The sequence below is a fragment of the Marmota monax genome, unplaced genomic scaffold (genome assembly GCF_021218885.2).
Source record: "Marmota monax isolate L192 unplaced genomic scaffold, Marmota_monax_Labrador192_F-V1.1 WCK01_AAM20220418_F8-fsc00014, whole genome shotgun sequence".
Lineage (NCBI taxonomy): Eukaryota > Metazoa > Chordata > Mammalia > Rodentia > Sciuridae > Marmota > Marmota monax.
Window position 1 is genome coordinate 12454361 of NW_026695222.1, and position 16076 is coordinate 12470436.

Sequence of the window (16076 nt, forward strand, 5' to 3'; positions counted from 1 at the left end):
TGTGAGCCATTTCTCATTCCCCCTTTTGTCCTTGTAGACACTCTCGTAAGCGATGGGAACGCTTTGTACATAGTGAAAACCAGCACCTTGTCAGCCCTGAGGCCTTGGATTTTTTGGACAAGCTGCTGCGGTATGACCACCAGTCACGGCTCACTGCAAGAGAGGCCATGGAACATCCCTATTTCTGTGAGTCTTAACTGCACACAGCCTGTGGAGGCTTTCCCATCACTTCCCGGCAGAATGTGAGAAGTGAGGCAGAATGTATGCTGTGAAGAAAGCTCTGCTCCCTTGGTCCCGTTGGAGAGAGCTGCAGTCTAACTCCTGTTAGCTCCCTGCAAGTTACTTGGCCCACATTGAGCCTCGGTATCTTCAAGTGGACATTGATGGCAACCATTGTGCAAATTTAGGGGGAGGTTTCAAATCTATAAATTTACTGTTTAGAGGGTGGTCTGGAATAGTTGAATTAGAAATGAACAGTACTTCATCTGTCCTTTCTCTGGTAATCATTTGTTGGGGAGACCCAGTAAGGCTTATAATATTATAGGTAGACTTTGATTTACATTTATGAGTATAGCTAATTGTGCTGTCCTGGATTAAATGCTGCTACAGTGACACATCAGTGTTGGACTGTTCCCTGAGGAGTGTTGTCTTGATCAAGTTAGACTGTATTTGTTTCCATTAAGCCCCAACTTCATCACTACCAACTTAACATCTTAAGTTAGCGCTATTATGGTAATTACCTTATCTTCCTACCATTTGGTTTCAGAGTTTACCTTTGTCACCGTTGGACAGAAAAGGTATTTCTGCTTTAAGCTACTTGTCTAATTTATGGTGAAGGCAATTGCTACCTTAAGTTCCAGGAATAATATGGAGTAAGATAAAATGCAAAGTTTGAAGGTGGCTGCTATAAGGCCCCCAAAGGCTGGTTAGTTTAGCCTTCAAACAAAACAGAGCCTAATCTTTTGTCTCTTTTCTAGACACTGTCGTAAAGGACCAGGCTCGAATGGGTTCATCTAACATGCCAGGGGGCAGTACACCTGTCAGCAGCGCCAATATGATGTCAGGTCAGTTTGTTAGTATATTCCCATTTAAAATGTAGAAGTCCATTACTGTTAGTTTCATGCCTTCTTTGTGGCCTGATTTCTTATATATCTTCTCTGTGTTCTGTCCTTGATGACAGACCAGCCCATGTGGCTTTTCCCATCAGGTCTCAAGGTGCATTTTATATTTAAATTTACTTTAGTGACACTCTCTTGACTATGAAGTATAATTCATACAAAATTGTTTTCCATTATTATTAAACTGTGGTTTTGTGATTTTTAATAAAATGTACAATTATTCAAAAGTATCAGGCTGGGGATGTGGGTCAAGCGGTAGCGCGCTTGCCTGGCATGCGTGCGGCCCGGGTTCGATCCTCAGCACCACATACAAACAAAGATATTGTGTTTGCCGAAAACTAAAATAAATAAATAAATAAATTCTCTCTCTCTCTCTCTCTTAAAAAAAAAAAAAAAAGTATCTATAGGCCCATACCCTAAGAATTATGCATTCAGGTAACATCCAAGTGGGTACACTGGTGATTATAAGGCATTTACTCATATACCCTCACATGCATGTGAGGTAAGCATTGTATCACTGAGCTACATCCCCCAGCCATTTCATTTCTTTTTTTTTTTTTCTTCCTGGTGCTGGGAATTCAACCCAGGAGCACTTTACCACCAAGCAACATCCTCGGCCCTTTTTTTATCCTGAGAGTCTCAGTAAGTTGCTAAGGCTGGTCTCACATTGCAAACTTCTGATCTTAGTTTTCTAAGTACCTGGGATTATAGATGGGTGCCACTGTGCCTGTCTCGATTCTTTTTTTTTTTTTTTTAAAGAACTAGCTGCCATTTATTTTTTATCCTCTTAAAGTATTTTACCTGTGTGCACAATAATGTATAGCCGAGATTACTTATTTGTGTTAGCAGTACATTGAAAACAGTTATCAGTAGAGAGCTGGTTAAATCAGTTATGGGGCATCTGTTCAGTGGGATATCATGTGGCTATAGAAAAGAATGAGTAAGTGTTTCATGTTCTGTTAGAGATCTGATTCCAAGATAATGGGTAAAAAATTGATCAGGAGGGAGCCTTCATTAAAGAAAAGAATCCTAGGAAAAACTAGTGACTGCTGTTGCTGTGCTTGGTATCTCTGACTCACTGTTAGCTGTTTTCTTTCAGGGATTTCTTCAGTGCCAACCCCATCGCCCCTTGGACCTCTGGCAGGCTCACCAGTGATTGCTGCTGCCAACCCCCTGGGGATGCCTGTTCCAGCTGCCGCTGGTGCTCAGCAGTAATGGCCCCATCTGTCTCCTGATGCCTGAGCAGAGGTGGGGAAGTCCACCTTCTCCTTGATGCAGCTTGCGCCTGGCGGGGAGGGGTGAACACTTCAGAAGCACCGTGTCAGAACCGTTGCTTGTGGATTTATAGTAGTTCAGTCATAAAAAAAAATTATAATAGGCTGATTTTCTTTTTCTTTTTTCTTTTACTTTTTTTTCTTTTTTGTTTTTAACTCGAACTTTTCATAACTCAGGGGATTCCCTGAAAAATTACCTGCAGGTGGAATATTTCACGGACAGATTTTTTTTCTCCCCTTCCAAATTCAGTTCCTCATGACTAAAGAACAAAGATAAACCAGCCTCAATCCCAGCTGCTGCATTTGGGCGGAGATTTCTTCCCATTCCCACTGTTGCTTCCCCCATCTTCCTACACTTTGGGGGGTTGTATCTCACGCTCTTCTCCAGAGATTACAAAAACGTAACTTCTCAGGAGGCAGGAAGGAAGAGAGGCAGGTCGGACCCAATCTAAGAGCAGTGTACTGCTGGTCACTTACATGACTTTACTCCAGAAGTGCTTCAGTGGGGTTATCCTGGCGACTCTAGTGGAAGCGTGTCTTACTTATGTTGAGATGTTGAAAATCTACACAAAGTGCAGACAGATCCTAAAAACTTCTGTTTAGTATGAATCATGTCTTACTGACCTAACCCTAAATCCAGCTCACTTATAATTTTAGTTTTAGTTTAGTTTAAAATTGTGATACCTTCCCTCCCAGGCTCCTTCCTACCTTGATCTTTTCCCCTTTCACCTCCCAACATGCTGTGCTCAATAGCTGGTAGGAGGGAGAAGGCAAAAATCTTTTCATTTTCTTTGACTTGGCCATGTTGAAGTCACTTGGTAACTGGGCATAGCTTACTGCTTTTCTCAAAAGAACATTTTCTATGTAGGTTTCATGATAGCAGCTCTGAGAACTAATGGGCAGTGAGGCCACGCTGAGTTTCATTTTAAGCTTTCTACCTTCTTTTCCTCCTACCCTCCCTTCCTTTACATGCCATCCAATGAGAAGACCTGTTCCTCGGTCTTATAAATGTATCTAAAAGGCAGGAGCAGAGCCACTATCTCCAGTGAAACAGAAATGGTAGACCTGTAATCGTGGGCCACTATCAACTGTTGTTACAGCCCTGCCACCCCTTGCTGTGTGTATATATATAATACTTTGTCCTTCATATGTGAAAGATCCAGTGTTGGAATTCTTTGGTGTAAATAAACGTTTGGTTTTATTTATCAAGGTTAGATTTAAGTTCCCTGTGTAAAGGTCTCGCTGGGTGGGTGTCTCACATTCACATCGGAGGGGCCTGCAGCCCTGTACCATGGAGGCTTCCCAAAGCCCTGGTTTTTATACACCCCTTGTTTGACCCATGGTACTGGGCAGGGCAGAGAGGCCTTAAAAAAGCACCACAAGCCAAAGCGTCTCTGGGGATTAAGGATCCTTTGCCATAAAACTCATTTTGTGTCAGCAGTGCAGGGATTGGGGATGGGAAAAGTCGCCAGTTTTTGTGTTTGTGTGTGTGTATGAAGTGGACTTTCCACTGTACTCCAACCACCTAAGTTTATCAGGTGCTTCACTAAGGAAGCCTAGTTTTTTAAGCACAATAGCAAAACCATCAGCTCTGTATTTTCTCCTGTTATTTCATTACAGTAGCTGCTTACGGGGACTAGGAAAAAATTCTTCCAACGTATTTTAAGGCCTAAAATCTTAGTTCCCCATTCTCCTACCTTATAGATTCACTAGCCTTTCTCACCTGGGCATCATAAATAAGCAGTTGTTTAGGGAGTTGACTTTAATGAACTTATCTAACTTTGTAATCCATCTTGGTTTTAGTAACTTTATCAAGGTGGTGGCTTTGGGGAATATAATGGTAAACTCTAGAGGAAGCCGACGCCTCCTTTTATAATGCTTCTCAACTGTAGGGAGAACTGAAGGGAAAACATTCTGACTGTGACAGGGTGATTTTCTTCCTTGTAGCTACTTACAGTGATTATTTATTGTACTTGACCCTTTGATGCCCTAGAATGCTGTGAGGGTTACCATGTTGAACTTGTGCAGAAGCTAAAAAGCACCAGATGTGCCAGAGATGCAATTTGTGATTACGTTTGCACTGGATTGTGCTTGAACAGGACGCTTATGATTAATGAATTTTTTTCTTTTGAGGTGGGGGAGGAGGGTTGGAAATCAAGGCTTCACACCCCAGTCTTGTAGCTCAGAAATCTAGTTGTAGCTGAGATTGATGTGGAGAGCTACAGACAGTGGACCTCCTCATACCTCTCAGACCTTGTGAGAACTGAAGGTGACTGCAGAGGACTCTGAAGTGCCACCAAGAGCCTTTTAAAATACATAAATGTTTTTTAAAAATGCTACTTAAGGAGTCATAGCAGAAGCATGAAGAGTTTTTTTTTTTTAAAGACCCATTTGGGTGGGTGGGTGGGGCAAGGGTTACAGAGTAACAACTTCTGTGTTGTTGTAAATTACCTCATCTGCATACCTTGTATTGGGACACTATTTCTCAGCACTACCTGTGTCTGCATTGCTTAGATGGCAGGAAACGGAATGCCAATATAGAATGGCTATGTTGGCAGTTATTCTGAAAGGATTTTAACATTTTTTAACGTTCTTTGAAGTGGTCTCTTCACCCCCACCTTTTTAAGTTTAAAGTCAGAAGTCCTCCCTCACTTTGATTTATTGGTTGTAATTGTATTGTAATTGGTATAACTAAATCATAACTGTGCTGGGAAGAAGTTGTGCCATGAAGGTCTTTAATTTTTTTTTAAAATAAAAACATTTAAATAAATGAAATGTCCCTGCAGCCTGAGCAATATGCTTCTCCACCCGACACCGTGTGTGCTTAGATAGCTTTCACGTGGTTTGAATTTAGTATTGGGTTGATGGAGATGACAAGTGGGATTGAGATTGGTTGAGAAGCTCGGCAGTCTGGGAGTTTTTGACCTCAGAGTACCATGAATGGAAAATGATGTTGTTGCCAAACAAGACTGTTCAGTCCTCCCCTTCTCACATACTTGGTTACTAGGCAAACCACTTCACTTCTGAGTTAGTTTCATCTATTAAATGGAGCCTCTGATGCCTTGGAATTTAGTGACAGTATATATCAAGTGTCTGGCGCCTGTTAGGCCCTCATAAACCTTATTCCTCTGGCCCTTTGCTATGGAATATTAGTCCTTGGTCTTGCCTTGAACTGTAATTCCCAGTACAATCTCTGGCAAAGGCCCTTCCTTAGTACCTCTGTGTGTATTTAAGCTCAGGGAGACTGAGGTGTCTTCTGAGATCTTTTTCAGCTCTGACACTAGTTTTACGTAGTTTAGCGCTTAAATACAAAGGCTTGTTTTAGCAGAAAAGACCAGTAAGTGGCATAAGTCCTATGAAGGGTCATCTTTGCAGATAGTCCAGCCCTGGAGGTCACTTGTTAAGTCTTGGGCACCTGGATTGAGTGTGTGCTGGCGGGCTTGTGGGAACATACTTGATGACTTGAACATAAACCATCAAAAGGCTGGGGAAGAGGTAAAACATGTCACTGGCTTATCAATACCAACTTAGTAAAACCCACAAAAGTAGACTTGAATTGCTTTTATTTCTCATTTAAACACAGTTTAAAATTTTGAAATCAGAGAAAATATTAGTATCCCAAATATCTAGTTTCCTATAAGTGTTCCCTGTATACTATTATTTTATGGCCCCGATACATTGAGGTTGAGATTATTGGGAATTGAGAAAGGTTTAGATATAAGGAACTCTTGTGTAATATCTTGTATTTGAAATTATCCCTCAGGATCCAACTTTTTGAATGTGTACGTGAGACAAGACATTACAGTGTGACTGTCAGATACAGTATATTTGATGAAATAGCTCTTCGGATTAGGGCTAAATTACTATAGTCATAAAATAGTAGAGAAAATCGGAGATTGACACAATTGGGGGTTTTCATTTTCTCTTGCTCTTGAAATTTCATTTTCACCTATTAAGTACAGTTATAATTAGAACTGACCATTGAGTACATCCTGAAAAATCTACTTTTGTCACCACCACCTACAGATTCCCACCAGCAGATTCTCTCCCAAGATTAGAATTGGGTGTAAGGAGTTGTTTATTAATCACCAGCCCTTGCCTCCCTTGTGCTTCAGCTTTAGAGACTGTATGGTCCTAGGCTGGCCAGGGCCTATTCCTGGTGAAGGAAAAAGTTCACCGAAAGGCTCTGAAGTGGCCTTCAGTCCTGCCTCAGAGAACGTGTCTAAAAACCTTGATCCTAACTCATCTAAAGTGATCTTCCCTGCTTTTCCCACTGCCGTTTCTACCCATGTTCTTTTTCTTCATAGCATGTGGAGGCAAGCACTCTACCAACTGAGTTATATCCCCAGCCCCATACCTAAACTTTTATAGGATTATTGTTTCTTCTGGCCATAAACTTTTCATTTAATACCTGGCCTATAAACTTTTCATTTAATACCTTTTCATTTAATTATCTTCCCACATACAGGTATACTTGATGACCTTGCATGTCTTATCTATGCATGCTTATAAAAAGCTGCTTCTTTTTATAAAAAAAAAAAAAAAGATGGCCCATTATCCCTTAAGATTTAAGAGGACTGGATAGAAGAGCATAATTCTTAAAAATAGGTAGTTCCTCCTACACTCCTACTGTCACGGTCATGGATTCCCCCCACACACAAAATAAGTAAATGGACGTATTGTTGCATAAAGAGCATCTCAACATTATAAAGTGATATCCTTGCCCTGAGGTTTGTATTTGTAATTATAGCCATGGAACAAGCTAACATGACAAGAAAATATTTCATTAAATGATCTCTAGTGAAATCATAGATGGCTAAAGGCTTAGCAAAGATCGTAGTCAAATTAATAGACTAAAATGCTACAGTCTCCCTACTTTCTACCACTTGTATATAGTAAGACAGATGTACAGAAGGTGTAAGGATATTTTGAGTCGGAATTCATCTTGTTTTATTTTGGTGCTGGGGATTGAACCCAGGGGTGCTTTACCACTGAGCTACAGTCCTCCTTATTTTGAGACAGGGTCTTGCTCAGTTGCTGAGGATGGCCTCAAACTTGTGATCCTCCCTAGTTGCTGATATTAAAAGCATGGGCCACTGCACCCAACTTGGAATTCATTTTACATAGATAAGCACTTTATAGACTGTGGTGAACTTAACCACTTAAGAGAAGCAACTTAGTAGAACCACAGATTCCCTGCTTCTAATCAACTCTGGCTGGATGATTTGGGTTCAGTTACTTAACCTCTCTGAATATTTACACAAGTGACTTATTATAAAACATTTTTACACGTGTATCAGATTTTAAGGAAAGCTGTAACACACCCATAAACCTGCTATCCAAGTTAAATCCTTATTACCAATACAGATGGGTCCTCATCTTCCCTTTCCTGATCAGACCCTTTCTCTTCCTTCTTGCCCCAGAGGTCCTAATATTTTCTTCAGCATTAAAATAGGGCAAAGATTGCTGTTTTATACTTTGGTAGTTCACATTTAGATGATAAATATGGAAAGTGTCCAGCACAGTGTTAATCATACAATAGAATTGGACCAGATTTTCCTTTCTACTTTGATTTGTCTAGTTGTGTAGAGTATGTGTTGAAAAGAATGCCTTAATTGTAGAGATCTAATGATTTGTATGTTTGGGATTTTCTTACTATTTTCCAGGAGATGGCAGTATTTGCCAGAAAAAAAAAATAATAATTTGCATTAAACCTGACTGGTTTTGAACAGATGTAAATTGAGTTTCTGATTTGTACGAAGGCCACCATTGTCTCCTCTTGAAGTTCTATCATTCTGAATTTTAAACTTCTCTGCTGAAAGTCAAGTATTTTTTCGCCATAGCTAGCTACAAACAATTTGTCTCCCTGTGGCCACAATCACCCGGGATTCTTACTGACCGCAATGTAAGAAACTCTTCCCCAGGTACCTCCAGATTGCCAATCTGTTTCTTTGAGAAATTCCTAAGGGATTTGAATATTTCTGAGTCAGCAACAGACTTGCATCACCTGCTTTGACAGAGTTGTCTTGGCTCCTCTAATGAGAGAAAGGAAAAATGCAGCAGCTGGTAAGTGGCATTCTGATCCGGTGTCCTGTGAGTCGCTCTCAGCAGCCATAGAACAGCATTTGTATTCAGACCTTGCTTCTGTGTATTGAGCAGTTGGGAGCTTCACAGTGAAATTTTTACAAAGAAGCCTAATTCCCTTCATTTCTTCACAGCCTATTTTGTTCCCCATTTACCAGGGTTCAGCCAGGCTCTTAACCCTGCCCCCCCCCCTTGACTGGTCTTTCCAGAGTTCATTTCTGTATGAGATGTCCTTCAGCAAACATTTGCTGGTATCCATAAGCTTGGCCCTGTGCTGAATACTAGGGTGTGAGGGATGAGGTACAAGCCTGTGGGGAAATGTTCTATTTTTAAATAGAAAAGTGATAGATGATTATGTAGATGAGATGGTCCAGCTTGTTTAATTCCTTAGGAAGGGCTGGGGATGTAGCTCAGTAGTAGAGCACTTGTGACCTGGGTGAGGCCATGGGTTGACCAATCCCCAGCACCACAATCAATATATAAATAGATTCCCTAGGAAAATTGCAGATTTCCAGTCAGTGTGGTAAATTGAGTGAACTTGCATAGGTACCCACTTCTATCATAAGCACATTGCTGGTACTAGTCAAAATAAAAATACTTTCAAATAAATAGCGCATTTTAAAGAAAGAAATCAAAATTCTCAGGTGGCAGAGAGGAAGAGAATTAATTTTGAAGGTGTTACTAGTGGACTCCAAACAAGATACCAGGCCTACATACAGATGAGACTCAGGCCAGATGATAAAGTTTGAATGCCCCCAGGAGGTGGGAGGCAGCCTCAAAGATGTTCAGGGCAGAAACTGAAACAATCCCCTGATACCTAAAAAAACTTGTCTCCAGGGGAACAAAACTGGAAGAAAACAAAGCATTAACTATAGTTGCCTCTGGGAGATGAAGTTAAGATAGGTATTGTGGGAAAACTCACTAGGAAAGAGCCCTGAACTCTTAGAGATGGGAGAAAGGTCACAAAAGCATTTTCAGGATCCTTGTCCAGCTAGCTTGCTTGCTTCCTTTCCTTTCTTTTATTTTGTTGTGGTTATTATTTGTTTGTTTTGGGTGCTAGTAATTGAATCCAGGAGTGCATAACTACTTTGTCTCGTCCCTCAGCCCTTTTTTATTTTTTTGAGACAGGTTTTCACTAAGTTGCTGAGGCTGGCCTCAAACTTGGCAATTCTCCTGCTTCAACCTCCCAAGCCACTGGGATTACAGGCATGTACTGTAACAACCAACCCTTGTCCAGCTTTCTAACCATTCACAAGAGAAACGTTTTCTTTCTCTTGATTTTGTTCACTCTCAAGTCTTGTCTTCACATAACTCTCTAGGTCAACAATAGTTCAGCTGATCAAGACTGGGTCCAGTCAAGCAACTCTGCCTCAAACTGATGATTATTTAGTTTGGGTAACTCCATGAGAATTGAACTCATATGCACTCCATGTGGTTCCTCTGGGTCCCATGCTGAAGCTGATGCTGCCCAGGACCTGCTCTATTCAGGATAGACTGCTGAAGCACAGAAGCCAAATGAAATCACATAGGCACATGTCAAGGATTTGCTGTGTCACATGCACTGTTATCCCATTGGTCAGAGCAAGTCACATGGCCAAGCCCAACAGCAGTAGAACAGGGAGGTACACATTCCACATTGGGTAAACTAGAAGTTACAGGACAAACAGTATGTATATATAGTATTGTTATAGGGCAGTGAAGAATTGAAACCAGTAATGCAATTGGCCACAAATAACATTTGTATGTGTGGTATACATGAAAAGGATTATGCCAGTTCTTAGCTTGTTAGCATTGAGGAATAGGAATTGTGGGTAATTTCTATTTAATTGTATTACCTAAGTTATACATAAGTTACATATATAGTCATCCCTTGGATCCATGGAGGACTGGTTCTGAGACATGTACACACCCATACTAAAATTCACAGATACTCAAGTCCCTTATATAAAATGTTATAGTATATAACCTTCTCATTACCTAATACAATTTAAATGTTATATAAATAAATATTATGCTATGTTTGGGAATAATGACAAAATAGACCATACATGAGTCCAGACATATTTTGTTTTTCTGGATTTTGTTTTGTTTTGTTTTGACTGGGGATTGAACCCAGGGGCACTTTACCACTGAGCTACATCCTCAGTCCTTTAAAAATTTTTTTTAAGTTTTGAGACAGGGTCTCACTAAAGCTGATCTGGAACTTGGAATCCTCCTGCCTCCCAAGTTGCTGGGTGCCACCACCCCCAACTCTCCAAATATTTTTTGTTCTGGGTTAGTTGCATCCATGATGGAGAACCCATAGTTATATGGGACCAACTATGTATGTATATATCAGGGACAATTATTGTTTTCAAACAACAGAGATCAAATCAGGCTTTGATGCTTTCCTGAAACAACACAAATTCTCACTGCACAAAGAAATCTTCTGGGGGCATGTAGCGTTCTACTTATTGGGGTGGTGGTTACATGTGGTTTTTCTCTGTAATTACTTGTTAAACTATACATTCATGGGCTGGGGATGTAGCAGTGGTAGAGCACTTGCCTCGCATGTGTCAGACCCTGGACTCGATCTCCAGTAACACACATACACACACAAATCCACTATACATTTATGTTTGGTAAATTTGTTAAAATTCAACTGTTAAAAAGGTTTTTAAAACAGACAACTAAGCAAACTAAAACCAAAAAAGTGATTATTAATTTTACGTACCCTTAGTGGAAACACTAAATATTGATCTAATCAACATAATAATATTCCTTAGAGTATCTGGAAAGTGTGGGTAGCTGTGATAATGCTGGTAACAGGATAAGCAGTTTAAAAAGGAATAAGTCGTCTTTTATAAGGAGGAGTAAATAATGACTAAAATTGAAAAATCAACAAGTAGTGCTATACGCATGATATTATGGGGTTTTTTATTGTTAACATTGCAGCACTATTTTAAAAACTGGTTAAAAATAAACTAAACTATTTTTATTTACATGTATTTTTGCAATACTGGGGATCAAACCTAGGTCCTTTTGCATGCTAGACAAGTGCTCTACTACTAAGCTATATCCCCAGTTCAGCAAACTAAATTTTAATAAAAAATATGAATTTATTTTGAATGTGTCCACTTCTCACCATTCAACTTACCAAATCCCACATCCAGTCTACCATTCTCTCTTGCCTGGATTATCACAGCTGATAACTGGTCTTGCCTCCTTCTCTCTCTCTTGCTTCCAGATTCATCCTAAACTGTGCAGAGAAATCTTTCAGAAACAAATCTTCTCATCTTTTTAGATGACTCCTCAGTTGCATGTTTCCTAAGTCATTTTATACGCGGGCACCCACACAGACCCTAGGCATATCGTGTTCAAAATGCCAAGACAGGAAAAATCTTAAAATCAGCCAGCAAATAAAAAAACATTATGTACAGAGGGTGCTAAGAATTAGAGACTTGTCAAAAACCACATAAGCTAAGAACAATGAAGTGATTTTAGTACTGAAAAGAAAAATTTGTCAATGCAGAATCTCAGAATCCTATACTCAATGGAAATGTTTTTGAAAATGAAGGAAAAGTAAAATAACTTTTCTCACACTGAGAAATAACTGAAGGAATTCATTACCAAGAGACTGTTCTGTAAGAAATATTGAAGGAAGTTCTTCAGGGGAAGGAGTATGGTATCAGAGAAACCTGGATCTGCACAACCAAAGTAAGAGCACTGGAAATGGAATGAAAGTAAATTTTTTAATTAGTTTAAAAATAACTAAAGTCTATTGGGTTTTTTGTTGTTGTTTTTCTAATTTGGGTTCTGGGGATTGAACCCAGACCTTGTTCATGTTAAGCCCACATTATACCACTTAGGTATACCTCCAACCTCCAAAATAGAACAAAGACCATAGTAAAGTTTTTGCAAACATTTCTGTAAAAGAATATACAGTAAATACTTAAGGTTTTGTAGATCTTATGCTCTCCTTATTGCCACCACTGACCTCTACCCTTAGAGCACAAAAGCAGTCATAAACTACAAGTAAGTGAATGAACATGACTATTTTTAGTTTAAAAAAACAAAAACAAAACACTATGAACATAGATTTGAACTTAATGTATATGTGTGTGCCAGAGTTTGTACCCAGGGGCACTGATCCATATCCCTAGCCCTTTCTAAATTTATTTGAGATAGGACCTCACTAAGTTTCTGAGACCGGCCTCAAACTTGTAATCAATCCTCCTGCTTCAGCCTCCCAAGTTGCTGGAATTACAGGCCTGTGCCTGGTGAACTTCTTATAATTTTATATGCCAGAATGTATTCTACTTTTGATTTTTTTCCCCCCACCATTTAAAAACATAAAAGCCTGCCAGATACTGTGGTACATGCCTTTAATCCCAGTGACTCCAGAGGCTAAGGCAGAATTGTAGACAAGTCTATAATTCTTAGTATCCTCTGTACTTACTAAGTTTGAGGCCAGCCTCAGCAACGTAGCAATGACCCTGTCTCAAACTAAAAATTTTAAAAGGGCTGAAAAAAAGCTCAGTGATAAAGTTCTCCTTGTTTAAATCCCTAGCCCTCCTCACCCCACCCGACAAAATAATGTAAAAGTCTAAATTCATGAGCAATGCAAAATCAGGTAGACTGGTTTTCGCTTTCAGTTGGATCAGGCAGGTATTCTTTTCCACACCTTTTTAATGGCCAAGTAGTATCTTTTTCCCCCCAGAGGGATTCAGAAGCATGCTGAGTCGTATTTTATTATGTAGACATACTGCAATTTATCATTATTTAAAATTTTTACGTATGTTATAAGATACACAATCCATCCAGGCATGGTGATGTTTAAAGCTAAACCATCAGCAATGAAATGTGTGTGGGTTTTGTTGTTTTTCATTTGCAGTATTGGAGGCCAAACTACATCCCTAACCCTCTACCCCAATATTATTTTTAATTTTTATTTATTTGTTTGTTTTATTTATTTATTTTGAGACTGTCTCACTGTCACCCAGGCTGGTCTCCACCTTCTGGGCTCAGATGATCCTCTTGCTTCAGTCTTCTAAGGAGCTGAGACTGCAAGTGTACATCACCATGCCCAGAGTAATTGTGTGTTTTATATGAAAGATTTTAAGTATTGATAAATTGCCGCAGTCTGGCTGGGCACAATCAGGAGCCACTTGTCAAAAGAAACTAACTTTATTTTTAGAACCACACACACCAAACAAAACAGCCTCTCAGGAAAAACCCTCAGAGCCTCAACTGCCACCACCGGCTTTCCACAAGCCTCTCTCTCCCACACAAGCTTCTCTCCACCTCCCCCAATCCTCCTGCTCTTGAGGCCGATTGGCTGGGTCACGTGGGCGGAGCCAAAAAAGTCCCCCAATGAGCAGCTCCGTGGTCTGAAAGGGCAGGGAAACAGCCCAATGAGCATCACCACAGAGGAGCCAATCAGCTAGATGTTGCTGGGGCCGCTGTGAGCCAATCATCAGCTGGCAGCTGGAAGTTTGCTGGCAGCTGGAAGTTTGCTGGGGCCCCTTCAGCTGTGGCTCGCAACATCTACCCCTCTCTGTTTAAACAACAAGCATGTGGCTTAGGGACCTTGCCTGCCTTAGGTTGTCCAATAGTACATATGGTCCTTAGGTTGGTACCATTGCAATTGGATCTTACCCGTCACAGACTACCAGTCCAGTATACAGCCACACCTGTGGAGAGGTCTTTGTACCAGTGGGGGGGGGGTGAGGTTCTTTGCCTCACCTCTGTTGGCCCCCAAATTTTAGCTGGACGATCATGACAAGCAGAAGGGAGGAAGATACACCAAGCCAATTGACATGCTCCTCCCAAAGTGCTCCTGGGCTATGAGGGGATGGGAGGGGATGTGGAGGAGGAGAGGACATGGAGAGAGCAGCCAGAGCCAGGCCCCCAGCCGAGATGGCCTCCTCTCCCCGGGGAGCACCAGTGTTCCCAAGGACCCTGGGCGCTGCCCCGCTGGACCTCTGGGAGCCAGAGGGTGAGAAAAGGAGCCAGGCACAGGGGGCAGGGACAATGGCCAGTGCCGCAGTCTGGCTGAGCACAATTCACAAGCCACTTGTCAAACAGAAACAAACTTTATTTTTAGAACACACACGCCACACCACACGAGCTCTTCATGAATTCCCTCAGAGCCCAACTGCCACCACCGGCTTCCCACAAGCCTCTCAACCCCCCACTCCTTCTGCTCTTGAGGCCAATTGGCTGGGTCATGTGGGCGGAGCCAAAAGAGTCCCCCAATGAGCAGCTCTGTGGTCTGAAAGGGCAGGGAAACAGCCCAATGAGCATCACTGCAGAGGAACCAATCAGCTAGAAGTTTGCTGGTGCCACGGTGAGCCAATCAGCTGGAAGTTTGCTGGGGCTGCTGTGAGCCAATCAGCTGGAAGTTTGCTGGGGCCGCTTCGGCTGTGGCTCTCAACATCTCCCCCTCTCTGTTTAATTAAACAACAAGAATGTGGCTTAGGGACCGTGCCTGTCTTAGGTTGTCCAATACTACATATGGTCCTTACCCATCATCAGATGAGCTGACCTCAAGGTGTCAGCCTCCTGTCTTAGGTTGGTACCATTGCAATTGGATCTTACCCGTCATTGACTACTGGTCCAGCATACAGCCACACCTGTGGATAGGCCTTTGTACCAGTGGGGGGGTGAGGTTCTTTGCGTCACCTCTGTTGGCCCCCCAATTTTAGCTGAATGACCATCACAAGCAGAAGGGAGGAGGATACACCAAGCCAACTGACGGCTCCTTTTGGAAAAATTGTACCACCGATGAGATGACACCATCAGCAAAAATACCCCGGCACTACCACAAGTCACTGCACCAACAGATAGTTCACAATGCATACAAGTGAGTTCACAATGCATACAAGTGATACATAGTCCAGGCAAGTTCTGCAAGCAGTTCAGTGATAGCTATTGCAGAAGCTGTAGATTGGTTTTATCTTTGTCTTCACTGGCACTGGGATGAAGATAGAAATTCTGGCAATAATGGCTAAAGAGAAAATTATGTAACATTCCAGCAGGCACTAAAAGAAAACAATTTTCTGAACAATTTACATTATCCTGAACAGAATTATTAAATATAATGAAAAATAAAGGTGAAAGTAAACAAACAGATCTGTTAACCTCCTTTTTTTTCACATATTAAAACAATCCTCAACAGCTGTTTACCCAATTTAAATTAAACCATTTAAATCACGTGAATAAAAAAAAAATTTGGATCCATTTTTTCATGAGCGCTCATCATATATGATATATGGACATATGTACATACAAACATACAACACAAAACACAAGTGTGCACACACAATATAATACATATAACACATAACATAACAGTAAAGTCCTTGTAACTTTTTATAGGTGAAATCTCCATTGCAATGTTTAAAAACTCCATAGTAAAAAAATAGAACTGATCAGCAAAACATTAACCTAGGTCTGTATGAGCTCAAAAAAACAAAATAGAACTTCATGATGTGGGAAAGGGCAATAAGAAAATAGATATTGAAAAAAGCATCCTGGTTTCATTAGCCTCCAGGTATGGGAGAACCACTGTCACAGATGTAAGGATAGCCAAACTGGAGTTCTGGATATCAGCTGTTAT

At 40.9% G+C, this 16076-nt stretch overlaps 1 protein-coding gene across 4 annotated transcripts in view; it reads left to right on the forward strand.

The window, feature by feature from the left end:
* Window positions 1-3601, forward strand: part of Csnk2a1 (casein kinase 2 alpha 1) — a 60474-nt gene extending 56873 nt beyond the window's left edge. For all 4 annotated transcript variants that reach the window (XM_046433117.2, XM_058575669.1, XM_058575670.1 and 1 more), the window contains 3 exons: window positions 38-186; window positions 978-1064; window positions 2218-3601. In XM_046433117.2, coding sequence (XP_046289073.1) covers window positions 38-186; window positions 978-1064; window positions 2218-2333 — 352 coding nt within the window. In that variant the 3' untranslated portion in view covers window positions 2334-3601. The remainder of the gene's footprint in view (window positions 1-37; window positions 187-977; window positions 1065-2217) is intronic.
* The last annotated feature ends 12475 nt before the right edge of the window (window positions 3602-16076 follow it).